The sequence below is a fragment of the Lynx rufus genome, unplaced genomic scaffold (assembly GCF_022079265.1).
Source record: "Lynx rufus isolate CCGP_SWC_20201006 ecotype Redwood Valley unplaced genomic scaffold, mLynRuf1.p SCAF_1, whole genome shotgun sequence".
Taxonomy (NCBI): Eukaryota; Metazoa; Chordata; class Mammalia; order Carnivora; family Felidae; genus Lynx; species Lynx rufus.
Window position 1 is genome coordinate 110,939,347 of NW_025814823.1, and position 23,502 is coordinate 110,962,848.

Genomic DNA, 23,502 nt, shown 5'->3' on the forward strand with positions numbered 1-23,502 from the left:
GCAACTAAAGGAGGCGGCAAAACCGGGGGGTGGGGTGGGGGCGGGTTTCCCGGGCGCCGCCGGGCTCGAGTCACTTCCGGTGCCCTGACCTTTATAGGAGTAAACAGACCCCCGCCATCTCCGCCTCCCCTCCTGCCCAGGTGACTGACTAATCCCCAGTCTTGAGGAGAAAGCGTTGGCCCAGGTTCCTTGGCCGGCGGGCGGGCTGGGGGTCAAGTAGGGGCCGCCCAGGGGAGGCCTGGACGCGGGGTCCTTAGTCGGAACTCGGTACCGAGGCACTCCCGGCGCTTTTTTTCTCAAGTCCCACTTGAACGGGACCCCTCGGCAATTCTTACTCTGGAGAGCAGACCTCTCCGGCCCTGACAGCCCGGGCGGGCGCGTCTGACCCAGCTGTGGTTTTTCCAGGCCTGAAGGCCCCGGAGTGCGCCAGCGGCATGTACAAAGACACCGTCTACTCGGCCTTCAATCTGCTTATGCACTACCCACCCCCTTCGGGAGCAGGGCAGCACCCCCAGCCGCAGCCCCCACTGGTAAGTGGCCCCGGCATCCCGCAGGCCTTGTGCCTGCTACCTCCTTGACCAGGTAGGTGAGGCATGGGCAACAAGTATCTTGTGCCTAGAACAAAATAGATAAGTGAGAACTCTTTTCTGGTGTCTTTTCCCATATACACCCAGTGGGATGGGAAGCAGGAGAACTTTGCTGAAGGAAGGAGAGACCGCCCTAGGCACCCCCTTCCCTCCAGCTGTTGGCCTTTGTCCTCCCAGCTTGCTCACAAGCAGGTGCAGGCCCTGTCCTGATGCTAGGTAATGCCAGGGTAGAGTCTTTTCCGAGAATTTTTGAGCTGACACCATTCCCTCCCCTCCTGAGGTGCTGGTGTTCTGGTGTGGTCTGAACTGTGAGCTTTGCAGTTGGCCTTTTCCCGGAGCCTGAGCCCCAAACCTGGGTGTTTGGAGGAATGGGCAGAAATGCTGGTGTGCTTTAGAGCTCCTGGCTGTGCAGGAGAAACAGACTCGACTCGCTCTGTCCTTCTTGCCATGAATGCACCCTTGCCAGAGAAAGACCACAAATGCAATGTGTAGAAAGTAGGTTTTTATGAGGCTGGTTTGCTTTCCTATGCACCAGGAAGGGCCTGCAGAGGTGTTTCAAATCAGTGGTGTGGGTAAGGGACCTGTTGAATGATTTTGCTAATTAAGTATATTTAAGCGCTTTGAAAGATTCCATGATCGTTACAAACCATGCTTTTCTGCCTCATTGGTACAGCTGCACTTAAAAAAAAAAAATTGAGATTAGTGTTTCAGACTGTCCTCAGCTGGCCTAAATCAGGGGTGAGATTAGAGGTCCTACAGTACACTAAATGTTTGGGGGCTTGGGGCTGCAAGTGGAGGCCTCGTGCAGGAGGGGCCGGCAGGTAGGAGGCTCACATGGCTAGTGGGGGTCACCCTGAGGGAGGAGGGTGACTGCTGGGCCATTTCAGATCAGAAGTGAGGAGAGTTGGTTCTGAAAGCTGTTTTGATGCCGAAGCCGGTGGGAGGTGAGAAGACAGATTCTTCTCCCCAGAAACCCAGAATGGAAAACCTGGTAAACTGTTGACTCTAGAAATGAGCTCCTTGGCCCTTGGACTCCCCATTTTCTCAAATCCAGAAGGAGCATGATGGTTGAATGGTCTCTCTGCTCTAGGGTGGCTCCGGTCTCTGAGGTGTTTGCTTCCTTCACGTCTGTGAGGGAGGCGGTTGCCCTTTGACCTCACCATCTCAGGCAACACCTCTTCCTAGAGACCTCCACCCTGCACCAGCAGATGCTTAACATAGATTCTTTTTGGATCTCCTACAACGGGTAAACTCTTAGGTTTTGGGGCCAACTTGACATAACACAGCACTGCCAAACCACCGGCAGGTGAATTGCTTGGACAGGGCGCTGTGGTCACTGTGACAACCATGACTAGACAAAAGACCTAAGACCAAGAACAGTCCTAGGAGGGCAGGCTGCCCTCCAGCCTCTTGTGATTTCACAGTGCTTCAGGAAGGCAGTTGGATTTCTGTGATCCTTTCATGGCCTGCGTGAGTGCGAGAGAGCCCAGAGTGGGAGGGCCCCCTTCTCTGTAAGGATGTGGTGATGGGACCATTTGGTCTCCTTTAGCTCACACTGGTCAGAGTGTAGGCAGACGGATGGCCAACTCTAGCAGTCAGGATTCTTGGGGGGAGCGGGGAGAGGGGGGTGCTGAAGCAGGCACATCACTCTTCCCCTAGCCTGGGTCATTTGTTTTTTCAACCTCGGCATCTTTCTCAAGCTATAGCAGATGCTTTTCTGTGTGTTATACCCTCTCCTGTAGAGGTAAGTCCCCTTGTCCTCCTCCCCACCCAGCTCAGCCTCCCACTGCCTGGCTTCCGGGAACACGGGAGGAGGAAGACAAGGTCTGGAGTTGACTTTCTATGTGCTGCTATCAGCTGTTCCATGGGGCTGGGAACAAGGACAGAGGCATGGGCCTAAGATGGGGTCACACTGGGTGAGGAAGATGTACATGAATACAAGGGAGGAGCCTCTTTTAAGCAAACCTGATAGTTAAAAATGAATAGCAAATAGAAGTAATTGTTGGTGTTACCCAAAAAGTTGTTGGACATTTAAATTAGGGCTGGTTTTAAAAGCAAAATTGATTGACTCCGTGTTTTGGGAACACATTTATCAGAAAAGATACCCTTACAGTGGGGCAGGAGTCCATTGTAGGGGCCCTGAGGAAGAACTGCCTTGGGAGGTTTCTTCCCAAGCTCTGCTTTCCTGAGCCCATGGGACAGATGACACGCTGCCCAGCCCCTGCCCTTGAGCCTTAGAACTAGGCCCCCTCCCCGCTTTGCCCCCTCTGAGGGAATCCAAGTGGTCACCAGTTGTGCCGAAGAGCTTTTAAGGCCAGTTGCTTAACCTCCCCAGACAGTGGGGAGAGCCCATGCTGGGGTCGTCCTCTGCGCATGAGTGAGTAGCTACCATGTGGGATGCCTCAAAGCATGCAGACTCAAACCTTGCCAGGAGCGATGGACCAAATGACCACTTCACAGCCAACTGCCAGTGGGGAGAGGGGGATCTTTTACCTAAAAGGGTGCTTCTTTTTAATACATGGCTTCTTGTGAATTCTTGTGAATTCTCCTTTTGGGAAAGGAGAATTGGTCAAAGTTTATTTCATGGCTGATGTTTGGCAGGCTTCTAATGTAGGCTTGTAGACAGTTCCTGGCCTAGACCAGTAGCCACGGCTTGTTTTTGTTTTGTTGGCTTTGTTCTGCTCTGAGATTGGGAGGGGGAAGTGGGAGGGCCAACTCTGGGCCTGGCTTTAAGGGAATTCTGGGATGAGTAAGGCTTCGCTCCCTAGGGAAACTCAGATTCTTGGATGTGCGTGACTGCCAGTCTGGTGCAAATCCTCTTCTCAAAAAGGATAGGAAGCCCCGTTGTTCTTGTGGCCCCTTCCATGGCTCCACTTGGAGTCTTGGGCCTGGAAGATTGCTGAGCCTTTTGCCATTTAGATGAAGTGTCCAGAATAGGCAAATCTATAGAGATGGAGCATAGATGAGTGGTTGCTAGGGACTGAGGAAAGAGGGGAATGGGGAGTGGCCGCTAATGGCTATAGCGTTTCTCTTTGAGGTAATGAATGTGTTCTGGAATTAGATAGTGGTGCAAGTTATACAACCTTGTGAATATGCTAAAAGCCACTGAACTGTATACTTTAAAACGCTGAATTTTATGATATACAAATTGGATGTCAATTGAAAAAACAAAAAAACAGCTGAGCCTTTTGGCTCTTGCAGGGACTGGGGGCTGTTCCCCTGTGCCTGACCTCCATGGCCATCCTGGTGTCTGTGCATGCCCCAAGCCAGGGGTCAGGCATCCGTTCCAATGTTGGGGAGCCCAGTGGAGGCAGTGTACTCTTGCTTGGACTCCTGACCATGGAGCTCACGTTTCTGGACTCCAGGGTCTGGGGTTAGATGAAAGCTGTGCTAATGAGCCCTGGGGGGATTAGGAGGTGCAGGTTTGAGCAAGACTTGAGCAGGGGAAGGAAGTGCTGCTGACCCATGGCCACTATGTCCAGTGAAGCTCTGCAGAGATACACTCAGCCAGCCCTCTATAGCCTCAGAGAGAGGGAGCCAGTGGGCCTTGCTGGGGAGGGTTAGTGATGGTTGATCACCATCCCTAATTGGAGTGAAGCCTGTTAGGAGGAGTCTGGCACCAGGCTGGGCACCACATAGGTCACAGCCAGCCTTTCTGTCTCTGGGAATGCCTCGCTGAGTAGAAGAGACAGATGAACAGACTGGAACCAGGCCCTGGTCAGAGGAGTGCTGTCTCACAAGGCCCTGCTGGGGCATCTTGGGTGGAGCTGGCCCTGACGTGGGCTGTGGAGAAGGATCTGCCCGGCAACTTTCTGAAGGTGCAGAGTTGGCCACCAGATAAGGACAGGGTACTTGGGCTCCCTTCCAAACATGCCAGATCTCCCACTTCTCTACCTCAGTTGCCACCCTAAAGCCCACACTGTCGCCGTCACTCACCCAGAAGGCGGTAATGGCTGCTTCCAGCCTCTCTCTGCCTTGACCTTGGCCCCCACCTGAACCCATGCCCTCACCCCCAGTCCAGGTTCCACATAGCAGCCAGGCATCAATCAGATCGCATTTCTTGCCTGATGAGACCCTGTAGTGGCTTCCCATTGCTCTTGGAGTAAAATCCAAACCTCACACCACAGCCTGAGTGCCTGGGTGGTCGGCCTCTGCTGACAGCCCCTCCTTCTCATCGCCATACTCTATCTCCATAGATAAGTTTAGTGTCCTGGCCTGTTTTATACCCGTCAGGTTCTTTCCCACCTCAGGACCTTTGCACTTATTTCCTCAGCTTGGAACTCTCTTCCCTAGCTCTCATGTAGCTGCCACCTTCTCATTCCCCATTTGGGGCCTAATTCAAATATCACTTTACCAGAGACACCCCCTGTGAATATCCAGGTGGGACCTCTGTCATCCTCCCAGGCATCAGCTGCCTTGCCCACATTGGCAGTTCTTCAGGCCGTGGTGGTTGGCATTGCTTTATGATGTACTCGCTAGTTATGCTTAGACCAAAGGCAGCCCATCTGCCAAAAGTATCTCTCAGCCTTAGTTTTCTCATTTGCACAATGGGGGTGGCGAGTCCTCTTCCCAGAGTTGGAGTGTAGACTGGAGGCAGCAGTGCCAGGGAAGTGCCCATGAAGGTGCCAGTGTGTCCTGGGCTTCAGAGGTAGCGGTTTGGTTGTGAGCAGTCCCTTCTTGCTCTCCTGGCTCCTCTGGGTTAGTGGTGGCTCACTGGTAGGCCGGACATAGACTCCTGTCTGGAGGACCGTATCTCTACTTTGGGCCACAAAGCTCCAGGAGTCTGAACCCTGGGGGCTGGCTCTGGGGCAGGGACTTAGGTATACAGGCCCATTGCTTGCTGCCCTACCTCATCTAGGGATTCTTAGGGGGGAAGTACCATTCTTGGAGCCGGGATGGGAGCTCTCACTACTCACTCTGTCCTGAGATCCTCTCCTGCCACCTCTAGAGATTTATCTGAAAGAGGTCCCCCCTCCCACAGCCATGTGAAAGCCCTTTATGTAAGATGTCTGGGGCTTAAGCTGTTTTGTCAGAAAAATAGGGAAAAGACCCATTTGTTTCTTAGCCTCCATGCCTCGCTCAGACCTTTACTCACACGGTCAGCCCTGCATGCACCCCCTCATGTCTTGACCCAGTGTTTCCCTTTCCCCTGGTGTGGGGGTGCATTTTTGCAGGCTCTCAGACGGTGCCCACATATAGCATCTGTGTCATCCCTCCTGTAGCTTCTAGTTTGCTCAGAGCTTGCCTTCATTACAGCAGGAACGATGATGTGTACAAATAATTTCTTAGTTATTTTTTGATTTTTTTCCTGGAGCAGTACATTTCAAGAGAGTTATGGGGTCAAAAAGGAGGAGGAATCAGGGGCACCTGGCTGGCTCAGTTGGTAAAGCATGCAACTCTTGATCTCGGGGTTGTGGGTTCCAGTCCCACCCTGGGGGTAGAGATTACATAAAAAAATAAAATCTTAAAAAAAAAAAATGTAGCTGGGGCGCCTGGGTGGCTCAGTCGGTTAAGCGTCCGACTTCAGCTCAGGTCACGGTCTCGCGGTCCGTGAGTTCGAGCCCCGCGTTGGGCTCTGGGCTGATGGCTCAGAGCCTGGAGCCTGCTTCCGATTCTGTGTCTCCCTCTCTCTCTGCCCCTCCCCCGTTCATGCTCTGTCTCTCTCTGTCTCAAAAATAAATAAAACGTTTAAAAAAAAAATGTAGCAAGAACCATAGCATTTTGCTCCTCTGTGACCCCAGTTTGCAGCTTGTTCCTTGCAGTGCCTAAGTGTGCAAACCCCAACATGGAGTTTCTTCTTTGTTGTTGTTCGTTTAATAGGTTCATGGTGGGCAGTGGGACTTCAGAGTTCATTTGACTTGCATTCCTTCCTGACTTGGAAGGCTGTGTGGTATTGGCTGTGGTGTTTGGAAAATCTGCAGTTGCACCCAAGGTGCAACTACCTTCAGGGCGCCCTTTTGCTGCCTTTCAGGTCCAAGACAGCAGCACCAAGGAGGCTCATCCCAGAGACTCTCGCCCCACTCTATCCCCAGGGCCTGGAGTTAGAAGACTGCCTGCCCACTCCTCTAGCTCAGCGGGGCGTAGGGACTGACCCAACCCTAGGTAACCAACCTAGGCCCAGGAATTCTTCATCCCACTGTACCTGGGTCTCACCACGCCAGTTTCCATAGCCAACAAATGGGGATGTTCCTACCAGCTCTCCCTACCTCCCCACGTGCCCCAAGACAGGTGTGAGTGGGGTTGAAGAGGGGAGGGCTTGGTGGTACCTTCCCTGAGACTAGCAGTTCGTGGCCTCTTGGTTTCACGAGACCATACCCCACCCCTTGCCCGTGCAGGAAAAGCGGTTTAGCTGAGCTCTGAGAAGGGGCTGCAGGGGCCCTGGTTGCAAGTCAAATGCCTGCTGAGGTCAGGCTGGATTAGGGTGGGTACAGCTGCATGAAGGGATAGGGGGATGCCACCGCCTCCCTGTGAGCCTCCTCAGGCAGCTGTGATCCTGAAGCCATAGTCACACTCTCTCATGCCTTGTGACTGGCTGCTTCCTGCCGCTGTGTACAAACAAGACTCTGGTGGAGGAAACAGGTGTTTTATCAGGTCACAGGGCTCCCCGTTCCCCAACAGTATAGTGCACAGATCTTTGGGTTACTACCCTCCTTCTACTGGTGGGGACAGGAAGGCCAGGTCAGGGAAGAGATCTATCCAAGGCCCCTTAGAGACATGGAGAGGGAGGGCATTGTCTGGAAGTTCCACCCTCGAACACCGTATCTGCCACTCTTTGGCCAAGAGGCCCTGAGTAAGTTACTTAACCGCCGGGAGGCTGAGTTTCCCCATCTAGAAATGAGGAGAATGAGGGTTCTGACCTCCTTGGGTTCCTGGGGCATGGAAGGAGGCGCTCACTGTATGTGGGTTCCTGCTATGTGGCAGATGTTGTCAGTGCAAGCACTGGAGTGAACAGCTCTTGCAGAGGGTGCCGTGCCGGGTGGTTGGAGCACTTCTGAAGCCCCCGCGTTTTGCTCTTCCTCAGCTCAGCAGCCAGCCCCCCTGCAGCAACGTGGAGCACAGCTGTCCAGCCTGTCTGGCCTCATGGCCTCAGCTGGCCGGTGACAGAGTGCCTGCAGTATCTAGAACCCTGGTTCCAGACCGCTACTGGAGTTTCTGGGCCCCTGCATGCTTGGCCTTGTCTTAGCAAGAGGGGTGGCAGTCTCTACCCTCCCAGAGGATCTCAGTCCCAATGAGGTAGAGATGCCCTCCGGGGCATTCACAGCTGGCTTTGAGGTTCTGCCCAAATTGGATGAAGGGCAGTGAGGAGGGAGAGGCCAGTGGTGGGCAACCCGGAAGGCTTTTTGAGAGGTCACGGTTGCAGCTGGCCGGGACCTGCATAGGTGAAGTGAGAGAACGCTCTGCGGGGCAGGGTCAGAGCAGAGCAGATCAGGAATCAGTATGTTCTTGGTCATTGGAAGGGTGGCCCAAAGCCCAGGGTCTGTGAAGACTACAAGGTGAGGCTGGAGAAGAGCCAGCAGGGAGGACCCAGCAGGTGACCTTGATATGCAGGCAGCTCTGGTCCCAGAGCCTAGGAGTGGCTGGTAGGCACATGCATGTGTTGGCAGAATGAAGAGCCAGGTGGTGACCATTGGCGCATGGTTTGAGTTGGGCATGGAGGGGGAGGCAGGCAGAGCCAGCAGCTGGGGCAGTGTGGATGCTGGGAGGCCCAGAGCTGATAGGCGGAGTGCGAGCAAGGCCAAGGCAGGGGGTGGGCTTTGGGCAAGGGAGACCCAGCATGCTGGCACATGCAAGGCAACAGAGACTCAGGGGTGGAAGTTTCCATTTTCATGTTATTTCATTTGTCTTTCAGTCTCTGTCTAGAGTCGTGGGTCCAGGGTCTTGGCCCCCTGTTTACTGAGAGGAACTGAACCCTAGAGGTCAGGTCCCTCAGCACATTGGTGATGTAGCCACGATGTAGAGAGCGCCTCTTACCAGCATCCTCTTAAAAAAATTTTTTTTTAACGTTTATTTATTTTTGAGACAGAGAGAGACAGAGCATGAACGGGGGAGGGGCAGAGAGAGAGGGAGACACAGAATCTGAAACAGGCTCCAGGCTCTGAGCTGTCAGCACAGAGCCCGACGCGGGGCTCGAACTCACAGACCGTGAGATCATGACCTGAGCCGAAGTCAGACGCTTAACCGACCAAGCCACCCAGGCGCCCCGACCAGCATCGTCTTTAGCAAGACTGTGAGGCCCCAGTAGTCTAGGGAGGGTCTCTGAGAATCCAGGACATTGTTAGCTTCTTCCTTCAGGCAGTTTGATGCCTGTTTACAGGTCCACGAAGCCTGGGGTTTGGACCTGTCGTCACCTCCCTCCCTTAAAAAGATGTGGCCCACACCAGCCTTAGCATACACAAAGTCTCTGAGCTGCAGCCTGGGTGGGTTTGTCGTGGTCATAGCGTTGTTTCCTGGTGCTGCTAGAACCTTGGGCTCCCCTTGGCACAGTCCCCTCATATGTGAGGGATGGTCCCTGCTGGGTAGGGGTCATGGCCAGGTGCAGAGCCAAGATAGGTGTGAGTCTGGCCCTCTCCTGTGGGGAAGCTGCCCATGGGAGTTTGTCCCACAGAGGTCGACTGCCTGGGCTTTGCCAGTACACACGGCTTTACCGCCCTGAGGAAGATGGGCACCACGGCCGATCCACAGCCAGAGTTCCCTGCAGGGCAGAGGAAGCAGACGTTCTGCCAAGTAAGCTTGCCTTACCCCTCACCCCTCCCATTAAAACAACCAGTTGTTTCTCTGTCCAGAGACAGGAAAGTTGTCTGGGCCCTACACTATCTTCTTCTCAATGACGAGTGTGTGGCTGAGGCGTGGACAGGCAGGACGTGGCCTGCCCCAAGAACAGTGAGCTTTGGGGGTTTGCGTAGTTAAGCTGCCCCAGCCCACCATATCCGGGCTGGCCCACGTGAGGCTGACAGATTCCCCCCTCCCAGAAAGCCCAATTACCCTGTGAGGGCAGGGAACTGTGATGGGCAGGGAAGCCAGAAGGCAGGCCCAACTTTTCTCCTTGCTGTGTGATCTCCAACAAATCTGTTAATCTCTCTAGGTCTCAGTTTCCTTCTCTCAGTCAGGAGTGGGGATCCCTGGCCATGAAGGATTGCTGACATTCAGATAAGTGTTGGCTGGAGACAATTGCTGCTCAGGTGGGCGTCAGGTGGGGCTTGCTGGGCATTGCCAGGACTGCTCCAGGGCCAGCTTCCCCATCAGGCAAGAAGGTTGGGAGGGACAGAGGGACAGGTGATGGGAGTTCAGGCTGAAGGCATTCTGACTAACTCTGACCTGGCTCTGGTGGCAGAGGCCCAGCCTCCAGATCTGCTGGGCCGCCATCTGAAACGCATTACCGATGCTTTGTAAACTCTACATCATTTGGCCACATGAAAGCCTAGGATCTAAAAATAGCCACTCCCAGAGGACGCCCCGCATTGGTGGTGCTCAGCTGACCTCTGCACGCACACCCACCACCAGGCCGTCTTCCTTGCCAGGGAGCCCCGACTGGCAGGGCCACACCCACCCACCCTCACAGTGTGGGCAGCTACTGCCTGGGGCCACTTTATCTGGGCACAGATCTGATCCAGCTGGTCAAAGCTTCAGGCCTTGAGGCTTTACCCGGGGCAGAATGTCTGGAGGAGCCAGGAGGGAGGCAGCTGAGGTTGTGTTCGTGGCCCCGGGACCCCTTTCCCAGCCCTGTCACATGCCTGGAATGGCTGCGGGAGGCTCATTGGGAAGCCAGCAGAACCGTCTTACAGATGAGAACACTGGGCCCCATGCAGGGGGAGCATGGGAAGGCAGACTTGGCCACTGGTAGGTGGTGGACAGGAGGGCTGCTGGCTGATGTGCTGGCATTTTGGAGGTCAGGGGCCTACCCAGGGCCCTGTAGTGTCTGTGGAGAGCCAGCCCCAGCAGGAAGGCAGGATGGCTGTGGATCTCCAGGCTGCTATGGTTGACTCTTTGCCCTGCTTTCTGTGGGTTCCCTCTCCTTATGGTCTCTATGACCAACTGCAAACCACTCTTTTCCCTAAAAATAAACATGCTTATGGGATTGGGGGAAGCTTTGTAGCTATCAAAGGAAATAATAGGGTGTTTAAGAAAATTACATTGCGTTTTAAATAACCAGCATGAAAGTCATTAAGTTTGAAGTTTCATTCAAATCAGATGGCTCTGTGGCTGGCCCAGTGGCCAGGCAGGCAGAGGGTGGGTGGGCCCTCAGGGATGCAGAGAGGCAGCCTGTGGAGAGATTTGTGCCAGCAGCAATGAGGTCTCTGTTGGGTACAGCCGGGGTCCAGGCAGGGCGGCTGCTTTGTGTGTGCCAGGCTGCGGCAGCCTCCCCACAGCGTGCTGGCCGGCTTTAAGCATTGTGCGGGTGGGAGCCGCCCAGCTGTGGTGGGTAGCCCCATGGGTGGGGCTTGGGGGGGACCGTAGCCCACAGGGCGTAGGGACAGACGACGCTGGGATTGCCGAGCCTACAAGGGGTGATGGCCATGTTGAGGTGGGGTTTCAGGGATGGTGGTTTGGATCAGAAAGGGCTGGGGAAGATGTACTGGGCCAGGCCCATATCTGGCCTCCTCGCTGCGGGGATGTTAGTGCCCCACACAGGGTGTGACACAGAGTAGGTGCTCAGTAAATAGTTGTTGGGAGAATAACAACGGCGACAATTGTGTATGTGTTGAGAACTTCCCGAGTGCCAGGTCTGTGCCTGGGACTTTCAATCCCAGTATCAAGGTCCTTGCATGAAGCTGAGAAAGTAGATGCTATTACTGCTCTCATTTTACAGATGGGGGATTTGAGGCTCAGCGAGGTTAAGAACATGCTAGTGCCTGGCATCAGGGCTTGGACTTAGTCTGTTTTACCTCAAAGCCCATGTTGCCCATTGCTGTGCTCCTTTGCTCTCAAGTGTGTGGTGATGGGGGCACTGCAGGCCTCCAAGCTGAGTGGTACTCCCACTCCTGTTGTGTTCAGGAGCTGAATCCAGCCGGATTCTCTGACCCCAAGGACAGACTTGGCCCTCAGTGCCCCTCCTGGGCATGACGTCACAGCCCTGGGCCTGGTCAGGGATGGATACTTTCCTCCTTGGATGTTTGACAAGGCAGGGCTTTTAGGACCAAAAGGGTTGTGTTTCTTGGTTGGAAGCAGGAGCCCAGGGTTTCCAGAATAAACATTGCCCTGGAAAATGTTTCCACCTAACAGTTAAGATTGATCGGGTTTGATGCCTGGCAAAAGGATGCAGGATGACACTTAACTGTCCATTGGTGGACCCCCTGTTCCATTGCTGGTCCTAGCTTAGGTTGGAGCTCACTGTTGGGTGTGTCTGTATCAGGTGCCCTCCTTTCTGTGACGTGGGGTTGGGCTGGACGGTGTCCTAGGCCCTGAGTCACTGGGAATGGGCTGACTGAGGAAGCTGAGGTGTCCCTGGGGGTGTGTTGTGTCTGTTGTCATTGTGTCGTCTCACACCGCACCATGGGTAAGCCCTCCCGGGGCATTTTGAGAGCAGTTTTTTCTTGGATCGCCGCCCTTCTTTGCCTCCAGTCCCCTGGCTCTGGTCACTGAAGGCCGGTCAGGAGCTCAGCAGTCTGGCCTGATAGCGATCAGGCAGGAGTCCAAAGGAAGTCAAGGACCGCGGCCCCAGCCTGGCACAAAGTTTGGCTTTCCTGAAAAGCCTTGGTCTTTTTTTCTTTTATTTTGTTCCTTATTAATTTAATCCCAACGTCAACCCAGTGAGATGTGGATGGCCTGCAGATGGGGAGCCAAGGCATGGGGAGACGTGCACCTTAGGAGTGCTGGTGGAGTGATTTGAACCCAGGCATGTGTTTCCTGCCCTTACCTCCATGCTCCCTTGCCTCTTAGACAACATATCTGTGCACTCCTTTTTGAAAAAAATGGGTTTTATAGCTCCAGCTGGGTCCCCTTGGCTGCCCCTATCCCCTCCCTCCCCACTCCTCACCCCCTCGGAATTTGGTATTTCCCTGTCTCCCATGTATTTTTATTCTGTTACACCCAGGTGAGTATCTGTAAGAACTGTTTGGTGTGGTTTTTGGAACCCCCTAACTAATCTCATTAGGGGGCTCCGCCTTCAGAGGGCTGCTGTGGCAAGTGGAGCAGCCCTGCCCCCCTCCCTGTGCGGACCCTGGGCCTGCAGGGCTTGGGTGTGAGCAGCGAAGCCTGCAGCAGCTCCTTTCCGCTCTGTGCCTTGTTTCCCTTTGGATAAACCGCTGGATTCGGTCCAGGCAGAGCCCCATGGGTCTTAATTGGCAGTAGCTGTAAAAGTTAGACCCAAATGAGCTTCCTGACCATGGCCCCAGGGCAGGACTGTCCTCCTGGGGCTGGTACAGAGAGCTAGTACAGACCAGAGACCTCATCTTGTCTTTGCTCCTCAGAAGCTGGTTTGAATTCATCAGAGTCAGAAATGCAGGGCTGAGGCTGGGGACAAGATTTCCAAGTCTCCACCCCCGCCTGCCTAGGAGGTACCATCACCCTCCGCCTTTCTGGGCTCTGCCTAGGCTCTCCCGCCTCTCCCTCCTGGGCAGTGCCAGGCCCTCGTGAGAGCCACCTCAGTTGCCAGCAGCTATCCTTACCCCCTGCTTTCGCATGTGGAGGGATGAGCACAGGCCAGACCCTGTGGAGAGATGACCTCTCACATTTCCTTTAGTCATTGATGACTGAGAAACTGAGTCACCTCCTGTGAGGACAGGGTGAAGACATCCTTCATACAGGCTAGGTGGAGGTCACAGCCATACCGCTAGTCGGTTTGTGCCAAGAAAGTTTCTTGGCAGGGTGTTAACTGGCAAAGTCAGAGATCCCAGGTCCCTATGGGCTGGAGGTCTGCATGGGGAGACCGAGTGGGGGAAAGGGAATCTGGGGACCACTGGGTTCACATGTGCGGTCTCCATGCTGGCACACTACCCCTGGACTGTGAGGCCTCTCGCAGAGTGGTGAAGATCTCTGGCCAGGAACCCCAAAGGGCTGGATTCCAATCCAGATCTGTCGCTACTTGCCATGAGGCCTTGGGCAAGTCGTTTAACCTCTCTGGGCTTCCCTTTCCCCATCTGCAAGATCTGCACGTGTCCTAAAGTGACAAGGGAAGACTGGTCAGACTCTGGTCAGGGATTAGAACTCGGTGTGCTGGGCATACAGCAGGCTGTTCCTAGTGAGGGCTGCCATCTCTAAATCCGCATCTCTGCTCTTTTCTTCCTGCCTTTCCTACACAGCCTGTTGGTTTTGCTCCTATGGAGAAAAACATCCTTGAACTCCTCTAGTGCCCCTTCTGCAGAGCCTTTCTTTCCCTACTGCCTGAGCTCTGAGATTGTCCTGGCCTGCCTTGGCCCACGGTGGGCTCCTGAACAGCTGGGCACTGAAGAGGAGCTGGCTAAGAGACCTCCCCAGGCTGGGAGGGCCGAGGGGGCAGGGATGCCCAGCCCCGGGGCTGCTGTAGAGTCCCCACATACGGTGTGTTGGTAGCATCAACTAGCAGCTCAGCTGCAGCAGCTCCCGGAAGCTTATATTTTCCTCTAAAAACATCCTGTCCTGAGGGGCGTTCACCTCAAAGAGGAAGAAGGAAAGCGCAAGTAAACGAATGCATAGAAACCACTGGAGGCTGTGGGCCAGGCCACTCAGCTCGGTGAGGTTCAGCTAGCTCTGAGGGTGCCTTGGGGCCAGGCTAGGTCTAGAGCAGGGCTGTGGTTTGCCAAGGCCTCATGCAGGGACTCCGGTCCTCACCTCTGGTGTGGCAAGGCCCTGTTATCTGATGTTGAGGCCAGGCGACTGGTAGACTGGCCACACGCACCTGGCAGGGCTCTGTGCAACCATGGCAACACACCGTGCTGGCAGGTGGGACCCAAGCCTCCTGGTCCACAAGGGTGTGGCCCAGCCACCCCCCAGGCCTCCAGCTCAGCTGACCAAACGGCCACAGCTCCGTGCTCTGCGGCAGGTGTCTGGCACAAGGCGTCCGGCACGCTGTGGGCGGGGAGCTCGCGGGCCGTACTCTGGAGAGCACTATGTCCTGGGCAGTAGGGCCCAGAGCGGGGGCTGGGGATAAAACGGCATGAGCCCTGCTGGGGTGTATCTGTAGAGGGAGGGTCTGCAGGAATCCACAAATCCGGGCTCAGTTGATATGTAGACAAGTCTCTTCTGGAAAGTCTTGGGGGGCTTGCTTTCTTCTGGGACACTCATCTTCCAGGTCCCAGGCCTTGAGGGAGCTTCCCACCAGCAACTGGCCAGACTCCTTGGGACTTAAGCAACCACTGGTGCTGGACAGTGGGTCCTAGCTCCACACACAGGTCTGAGGGAGCTGTGGGGCTACCTGGTGGGCCCTAGAGCTGGGAGAGGAACCAGGAGGAACTGATCGAGGTCAGAGTGTATGCTCAGGGCCAGGCCCTAGCTGGAGCCTGGCTCTTGACAGTGTGAGGGAGAGAAGGGAGAGCTAAAGGGGGCTCTGAGCACGGCCAGTGTGTGGAATTGTGCAGAGCCGCTGGGCCACGGAACTGAAGCCCAGGCTATACTGTATCAGTAGCCCACCTTTCTGTCCAGTCAGCTTCTGCCCAGGAACGAGCATGAGGCTTGAGGTGTGGATCTGCCACTCCTGTGGGCTCGTCCCCACTGGCCTCTCTCCAGCTCCAACACAGGCATAGGGAACAAGGAGCCAGGAACTGGGTGACTGCAGTCGGCTCCGTGGCGGATGAGTGGGTGGGGCACACAGAGGTTCTGGAGCACCAGGGACTCCAGAGGCCTTCCCTCTGCCGAGTACGGAACCTGGACAGGTGGAGATGACTAACAAGCCAGTGCTGCCCTCCGGCACCCCCAGGCCCACCTCTGCACCATGTGGGCACCTCTGCCTGCTGGGCTGTGGATCCCCGGCGAGTCGTTTGCAAGGAAGTGACCCTTAGACTGAGGTCAGAATGAGCAGTGAGGCTCGCAAGGAGCCGGAAGAAGCATGGAAAGTCATGAGGGGAGGAGGAGGGGTGGGTAAAGGCGCTGAGGCAGAGACGAGCTAGGCACCAGGGCGGGAGAAGGGCAAGCCAGTGTGGCTGGATGGTGGCTGGTCAAGGATGAGTGGGGCGCACATGCACTAAGGCCGGGGAGCCATGTCCAGCTATTGCCACCAGGCGGGCTCTTGGTTGCCAGCAGCCCCGGCAGGAAGTAGGCAGGTGGTGTGGCCAGAACTCCAATCCCAGGGGTCCCGGAACCCACTGAAGCATTTTTAGGGTCAGGGAGGGAGGCACTGGTTCAGGGAACTCTGACCAACCAGGCTGGAGAAAGGAAACTGGGGTAAGGACTGGCACGCCGTCCCCTCTACCCCCAGGTTTTGTCCATGACCAACCATAAGGCCTTTGTAGCACAGTAGGTAGAATCCCAGCTCTGCCACTTATTGTGTGATCTTGGGCAAGCTGTGTGACCTCTCAGTGCCTCAGTTTCCTCATCTACCAAATGGGTGTAATACACCTATATCCTAGGTTTGTTTAAAAGCATAGGAGTTAAACTCTGTAAGGTGTTCAGAACTGTGCCTGAGACATGGTAACCACTCACTTATCATTGGAAAATGCTTTTCTCTCAGCCTGAAACATTTTTTTGGCTGGCACACAGGCACTCAGTGATGAAAGCGGACTGAATGTGTCTGCCAGTCGTAATCAACAGAGAATCTGGGTGTGTGTGTGTGTGTGTGTGTGTGTGTGTGTGTGTGTGTGTGTCGGTGGGTGGGGGAACAGGAGGGCGGGAACTTCTGGCACCGTCTCTGCCACAGGGAGGCTTGCTGGAGGTGGCGGGGGGGGGGGGGGTGCACTCAGGCCTCACACACTCCCCCACCCCCAGGCGTGAGGCCCGAGGAAGCAGCAACTTTCTTCACTGGGAAAGTGTTGTGGGGCTCAAGCGTTTGGGGGTTTTCAGAGTCAACCGTCAGAGGCGAGGGAGTTTCTCTGCTGGTGGTGGCAAGGGCTCTCAGGGTGCACACAGCCTGTGAGCAGACCGCTGCGGTCTGCAGGGAAAAATGCCGACTGTGTTTATTTTTCACCTGAGCCTGCAGGAAGTAGGGGGGCGAGGGGGTGAGGCAGGGCAGCCCAGCTGGGCCCAAGCTCAACCTCAGGGCAGAAGAGACCTATCCTGGAGTCCCTTATTTCTCCCTCCTCCTGTCCCACCCTACCTTTGGACCCCCCCTTTCCTGGTTCCTGCCTACTCAACGAGAGGAATTTCTAGCCATGGGCTAATGAGAATGTCCCGGAAGGCTGAGAGCCACCTTTGGGACAACAGATTGGGAGCTGGAGTGGCTAGGAGCAGTCAAAGCAATGCAATAGCAGGAGGATTAGCAGACACAGCCTCCCAGCCCTAGGGTCTCCGGGTCCTGGCCCCGCTCTGTAGTGCTGCAGTCTGGCTATGTGTTTCGGGGGGGCAGGGTGCAGACACAGGCAAAGAAGGGGATCCTGGAGTGTCCTCACCAAGGAGTATGGGCTGCTGTCGAGTCTTTGATTTGCTGATGCATTCCATCATGCTGCGAATACTTCCTGAGTGCCCAGGTCTATCCTTGGCCCTCTGCCCTCACATAAGAGAGGTGAGGTTGTGTAGTCGAGATGCTCAGGGCCTCATGGGGACAGTCAACCCAGGCCTGCCAGGCAGGTATCATCAGAGGGAGGACAGGAGAGGAGCTCCAGTCATCAGGTTCCTCATGCACATGCTAGTCCCCAGGCAACCCCACCTTGTCTGGGCAGCCTGGCCCCGGGACAGCCTTGTGCTGAGGCCGTGGAGCGGGACGTTCCACTGGCTGAGGGGGGTGTGGGGCACTGGGCCCTACGCCCGACATTCCCCCTGGCTACCACCACAGACACAGGGGGCCGGGGAGTGTGAGGCTGGGGGGCAGCATGCATAAACGTGGGAAGGACTGGCCGGGCCCTCAGTGCCCTCCCCTGGATCCCTGGCCACCTCAGGGCCTCTAGCTGCTGGCATGTTCACTGCCCCACCCCTGCCTACCTGGCATCTCTCCTGGGGTTTGGCTGCAGACTCTTGTTTAATTAGAGGCTTTTCCCCAGTTCCCAGGGAAGGCTGGTGGACAGGATAAGCCCTCTGACCATCAGGCAACGCCTCCTACCTCCCACCCCCTCCATACCCGTTGTCCACCTGCATCCCAGGCCAGAGACCGTAGGCTGAGCTGGATTCTGAGATTTCCAAGCCTGGCTGTGCTGCAACCTGGGGCTTTACCAGCCTGGCCAAGGAGAGTCAGCTCTGGTCCTCCCTCAGGTGAGGGGGCTCTCCATGGTTTCTTGGCCAAAGCTAGCCCTCCCCAAGAAGGGTGGTTCGCTGAGAAACGTACTGTGGAGCTACCCTCTCCTGCCTGGAAGCAGGCTTCCCCCCCACCACCTCCCGCCGCCCTTTTCCTGGGCAGAGTGGGACTGTCTTCCTGTAGCTGGCACCTTGGACCCCAGCCTCTGGTTCTAATACTTCCTTCCCAGGGTCCCACTCCCCAGCCAGGCTTACATTCCTGGGGGCCAAAGAGCCAGAACCGGGACTTAGATGGCAAGGCCTTCTCTGAAGCAGGAGCTTACACTCAAAAGCCCCCAGGCCGGAGGGATCTTTCGAGGAAGTTCATTCCAACTAATGGGCCAGGGCTCCAGTCGTGGCAAATGGTTGAATGCCTTCTACCAGAGTCCCAGGTTCTTGAGGGAACGATCTCTGACCTGTCTCCCTGTCTCAAGGGCTGGTCAGGGCTGATGCTGTCTGGCTACTACAGTCCTGGTTGCCTATCAGGATAAATTGGTCCCAGAGGCTTCCAGGAAGCTTCCTAGGCCTTCGGCTGCTGCTCCCCAAAATTCTAACATAGTTTTTGCATCTGTGATCAGTGAGGTAATCAGGGCTGATTTTCTCATCGCTTTTCAAGGGGCATAATGACCCAGGATTCTGTAGTGAAGAAGTTGATGTAAAGGTCAGGGAGCCTTAGAGCTAGGCTTCCCAGCCCACTTCATTGTGGCTCACTTAAAAATTATCACTAGACTGGGGTGCCTGGGTGGCTCCGTTGAGCATCCGACTTGGTTTGGGCTCAGGTCATGATCCCAGGGTCGTTGGATTGAGCCCCACATCAGGCTCCATGCTGAGCCTGGAGCTTGCTTAAGATTAATTCATTCTCATTCTGTCTCTCCCTCCCTGCCTCCCTTCCTCTCTCACCCTCCCCCTCTCACCCCCCCCCTCTCTCACCCTCCCTCCCTTCTCTCCCACCCCACCCCTCTCCCCCCACTTGCATGTGCATGTGTTCTCTAATAAAAAAATTAAAAATATGTATCCTTACACTAACTGGAGAAGGAGGCTGGAGGCTGAAGCACACATGGGAAATGCCGGGCATAGTGAGCAGGGAAGAGAGGGAGGCAGTGGGGTTAGGGAGAGAGTGGGCCTCACCACACACAGCTTTGTAGGTCATCTAAGTCTGTTTCTTGCTCTGGGCAGGGGAATGGTGTGATCTGAGGCACGGGTTTGCTGGATGGAAGAATGGTGGAGGGCAAGAGGCTACTGGAGTTGTCTGAGTGGGAAGCGACTGGGGCTTGGACTGAGTTGGGGATAGGGAGGAAGAAGTGGTGGGCTCTCAATTATCTTGAAAGTAGAGCCATTAGGATTGCCTGACAAATTGGAGACGTGTGTGAGAGAAGAGAGTCCAGGATTACTCCAGGGTGTCTGAGCATCTGGAAGGAGAGCATTGCCAGTAACTGGGGAAGACGGAGAGGAGCATTTGGTGCAGCACACCAGAGGCTCTGCTTTGGCCATACTGGGTTTGGGCAGCATTTCTGACTTTTGGGTAGACTTGGTGAGTATGCATTCGGGGAGTGGTGTTCCCTAGGGGAAGCAGAGGCTGAGATAGAAATGTCAGTAATCAGATGAGGACATTTGAAGCTACCACCCTGGATGAGAACACTCTGGAAAGGATGGTAGATGGAAAGCCAAGGGCACATCTTGGGTGGGATCAGGAAGATGAGGAGCCAGAAATTAGCCCAAGAAAGAATGGCCTCTGAGCTTGGAAGAAAATAGGTCAGTGTGGCATTCTGGAAGCCAAGCAAAGAAAATCTTTCAAGGAGGAGGGAGAAATCGGTTGTGTCCAGTGCTGCTGAGAGGTCAGGTAGGAGGAAGACTGAGAACTGACCATTGAGTTCAGGCAGCGTGGCAGTCACTGGGGACCTTGACAAGCGCCATTTGGTGAAGTGATGGGGCAGGGGATTGGCTAGGCTCACAGGAGCACAAGACTAAGAACAGGAAGCCGAGGATGGCGATGGCTCTCCTGAGGTTTGCAACAAAAGGGAGCAGCAAGACATGAGGTGCTGGCTGAGGAAGATGAAGATTTACAGGTGGGAGAAATGGCAGCCTGTTGGTACCCTAGTGGGAATGAGCCTGGGCTTGCAAAGTGCTTGGCACAGTACCTCACAGGTTGCAGGCAGTCAACACGTGAAGGATTCCACAGGTATCCACATACCCCACAGCCTTTCGAACCCACTCTTGCCAGCCCGAGGATTCTACTTTCTACCTTCCATTCCTACACATACTCTGACTCTGACTCTGCGGTCACTTCTGGGGATAAAGAAGGCCGGAGTGTGGCATGAGCCTCTCAGCTTGCTCAGGAAACCTTAGAACACGAGCAGTAAAGTCCCAGCACCCAGGGCCTGGAGACACCATGGCCTTCCCGGGTGATGTTGCCAAGTAGGCTACCAGGTGGGTCTTCTGTCCCCAGGCAGATCCCCTCCGGTGAATTCAGACCAAAACCGTCTGGCCCATGTGAGGCTAGCACCACAGGGCCAGGGAAGGACTGTGAGTAGCATTTCTTTGTGCAGGTAAGGGGCTTCCTGAACATCCCTTCCTCATGACTCTACAGCTGGGTAATAGAGCTCTTGGGTATCTTGTGGCTTTACTCTTACAACAACCCTATGATCATCTCCATTTGACAAGAAAACAGATGCTCAGGTATTATAGTAAGTTCTTAAAGGCCACACACGTTAGAACCAGGATCTAAACGTGGTCAGCTGACTCCTCCTCAGGCCCACAGTGGGGAGTCCTTCCTAGGCTGCTCCAGGAAGCGAAGAGAAGGCTCCAGAGAGAGGTGCTCAGGAAGGGGTTGTGGTGCCACACATCCATGCCCACCACAAAGAAGCCACTGCTTTTGGGACACCAACCCCTGTCTGCCTGAGGACAGAAGGTCCTGGTATGTAAGGTTCTCAGTGGGCAGATGAACAAGCTCGGGATTGAACAGGTGGGTGGTGTCGGTAACTTCCCCAAGCCCTGACGGGAGGGGTGCTGCAGCTTGGAACCCAGCCTCAAGATCCCCTGGAGGCAGGAATGTGGGGAAGAGGGCAGCCAGGGCAGTTGCTGGGAAGTGTGGGAGCCTGTGTCCCCCTGAAGCCTCACACCTTGGCTGAGTCACAATTCATACCTGGCCTTTTCTCACCTCACCCTGGACCACAGACTGCCAAACCCAAGGGACCTGTGCCTCACCATAAGCTACCCTAAGCTTCCCCAAACCTAGTGATGCAGGGAACATGAACCCCATCCATTACACAAGAGAGGAAACTGAATCCCAGAGATGTTAAGGAGTCTGGCTAAATTCACCCACAGGATGGGAAGGAGCCCAGGCCACAATCTCTCATGGCTGTCGTGCTCCAAAGCTGTCCCGTTTCTTCTGTGCCAGAGTCAAAAGACACTTATCTGTGCTCCTAGCCAGCAGAATCCCCCCAGGTGAACTTTTCCAAGTGGAAGCTGAGCCTCAATTGTAGATGATGTTTCCAGGGTCCTGGACTGTGCAGATGTGCACTGGGGATGTGCAGAGCTGTGCCTTGGCCCCAAGCAGCACCTCCCCATGGCTGGGTCATATGGGGAGCCCCCTTCCCAGCATGAGTCATCTCCTGACAGATCCATGTGACTAGTGAGAAAAGTAAGAGTCCTGTATTGCTGAGGAGACAGGAAGTGTGGGGGCTGGGTGGGTCGGCCCTGGAGGAAGCCTGTCCCCACCTGACCCACCTGCTCTGAGTTAGAGTGCTGATGGGAACCTTCCTTGTGCCCACAAATCCTGTTAAGCTTGAGGTGGAACAGAGGGTCAGACTTAGGACCCCCAAGTCTGGGGGTGGAGAAGTAGGAAAAAGAACTCTAGGCTGTCTTGGGGTAAGCCAGGTCTTCAGACCATTACCTGGTGTCTGGGGCTGGAGGGTATGAGAAGCCCCCCATACAAGCCACAGGGCCTCAGAGAAATGGTGGCGGGGGTGGGTGGTGGTCTCAGACCTAGAGGCAGGAAATTTCCTGGACAGGAGAGGTGCACCTCCTGGAACTGAGTATACAGAAACCAAGAGACTCTGTAGGTGATGGGACTGCTTGAGCAAAGTCTGGGGGGCTGTGGGCAGGGCCACTAGACATAGGATGTCTTGAGTGGTGCCCCTTCTCCTGAGGCCTGTGGTTTTAACCACCCCCACTTTCCTTTGACATTTGGGCTACCCACACAGCTAAAAGGGGCTCTGTTTATATGTATGCCCCCAGCCCTGTGCCTTCCTCCTTCGGGTCTCCCCACATTCACACCCTCCCTCCTCATTTTTCAGCACAACAAGGCCAGTCAGCCAGCCCACAGCGTCCCACAGCTCTCTCCTCTCTATGAACATTTCAGCAGCCCACACCCTACACCTGCACCAGCCGACATCAGCCAGAAGCAAGGTATGGATCTGGGAAGGGGAGGGGCCTGCCGGTCCCAGAGCCTAGGGGCCAAGTCCTAGGCTTCTGGGTCCAGGGGGGTTAGCCCCTTTTTAACAACTGGAAAGCCTGGCGCTGGGCAAACTCAAAACCCCAAGAAAAATGCCAGAAAGATGTCCTGGGAGCCTGAGAGCAGGTGGTTAGGTCAAACTTGGAAGGTTTCAGGTTGAGGTAGGAACCCACATCCTGAATGACCTCCCAGTGCCAGTATATGGGAGCAGGAATCTGTGTAAAACTGAAGACTGTAAAACCTGTATCCTTCCCTCCCTGCCCACCCCCCCTCAATGAGAAAATGGAAAGTGGTGGTTGTGATGGCTGATTCACCTCAGCCTCAGGGAAAGTCATTCTGAAATCAGCCATTGTCGGCTGTGGGAAACCTGCTGACTCAACCCTGGGGAGCCAAAGGGGGCGGGTGGAACCCTGGCTGTCCAGGCCAGGGGGCCTGCCTCCTGCCCAGAAAGCCAGGCCAGAGCCCCCAGCTTACAGGCCCCAGCTGAAGACCAGCAGCGGGCCGGGGCATGATGAGGCCCAGCCATCCCACTCCTGAGTGACTCCAGCTCTCCCACTGGCAGCCTGTATCCTTAGGCTAGTCACCCTGCCACTCTGCCCTTGCTTCCCTAGCCTATAAACGGGGTACCATTATCACCCTGGAACAGTCCTCAACAAACCAGTATGTCTGGTCCTCTAGCTAATGGGAAGTGGGAGGGGCCCCACAGGAAGGCCTAGAAGGCAGTAACTAGCAGAAGTGGCTTCCAGGTCAGGATAGATCACTTACTTGGCCCCTCTCCACTGTAGGAGTTCACAGGCCTCTGCAGACCCCTGACCTCTCTGGCTTCTACTCTCTGACCTCAGGCAGCATGGGACAGCTTCCCCACACTGTGAGCTGGTGAGTGTGAACCCAGTGGGAAGAGGGCACCTTGCGCTGGGGAAACCCGTACCTGCCGTTTCCTTTTCCTTCTCCGTCCTTCTCACAGCACCCCGCTGCCAGGTCTTGTATCTGTACCAGGAGCTGCCCGGCAGCTCTGTTCATTGCCCATGTAGCCCAGCACGCTGCCCTTGGCTCCTGGTCGAGACCTCCTGCATTTGACATCTGCCTCAATGTCTGAGAGACTTGGTAGGGGTGGGGAGCACCAAGCCACTCAGGGTTAGGAGAGTATGTAAGGAAGAAAAGGCAGGCCCACCTGAGCAGGGAGGGGCAATA

At 55.3% G+C, this 23,502-nt stretch overlaps 1 protein-coding gene across 10 annotated transcripts in view; it reads left to right on the forward strand.

The window, feature by feature from the left end:
- Window positions 1–23,502, forward strand: part of TCF7 (transcription factor 7) — a 36,045-nt gene that overhangs the window by 603 nt on the left and 11,940 nt on the right. For 8 of the 10 annotated variants that reach the window (XM_047084649.1, XM_047084629.1, XM_047084636.1 and 5 more), the window contains exons 3-5: window positions 406–530; window positions 22,154–22,265; window positions 23,097–23,187. In XM_047084649.1, the coding sequence (XP_046940605.1) occupies window positions 406–530; window positions 22,154–22,265; window positions 23,097–23,187 (328 nt within the window). Of the gene's footprint in view, window positions 1–136; window positions 185–210; window positions 531–22,153; window positions 22,266–23,096; window positions 23,188–23,502 lie in introns of those variants that run through there. The other 2 variants (XM_047084684.1, XM_047084673.1) reach the window with 2 other exon arrangements.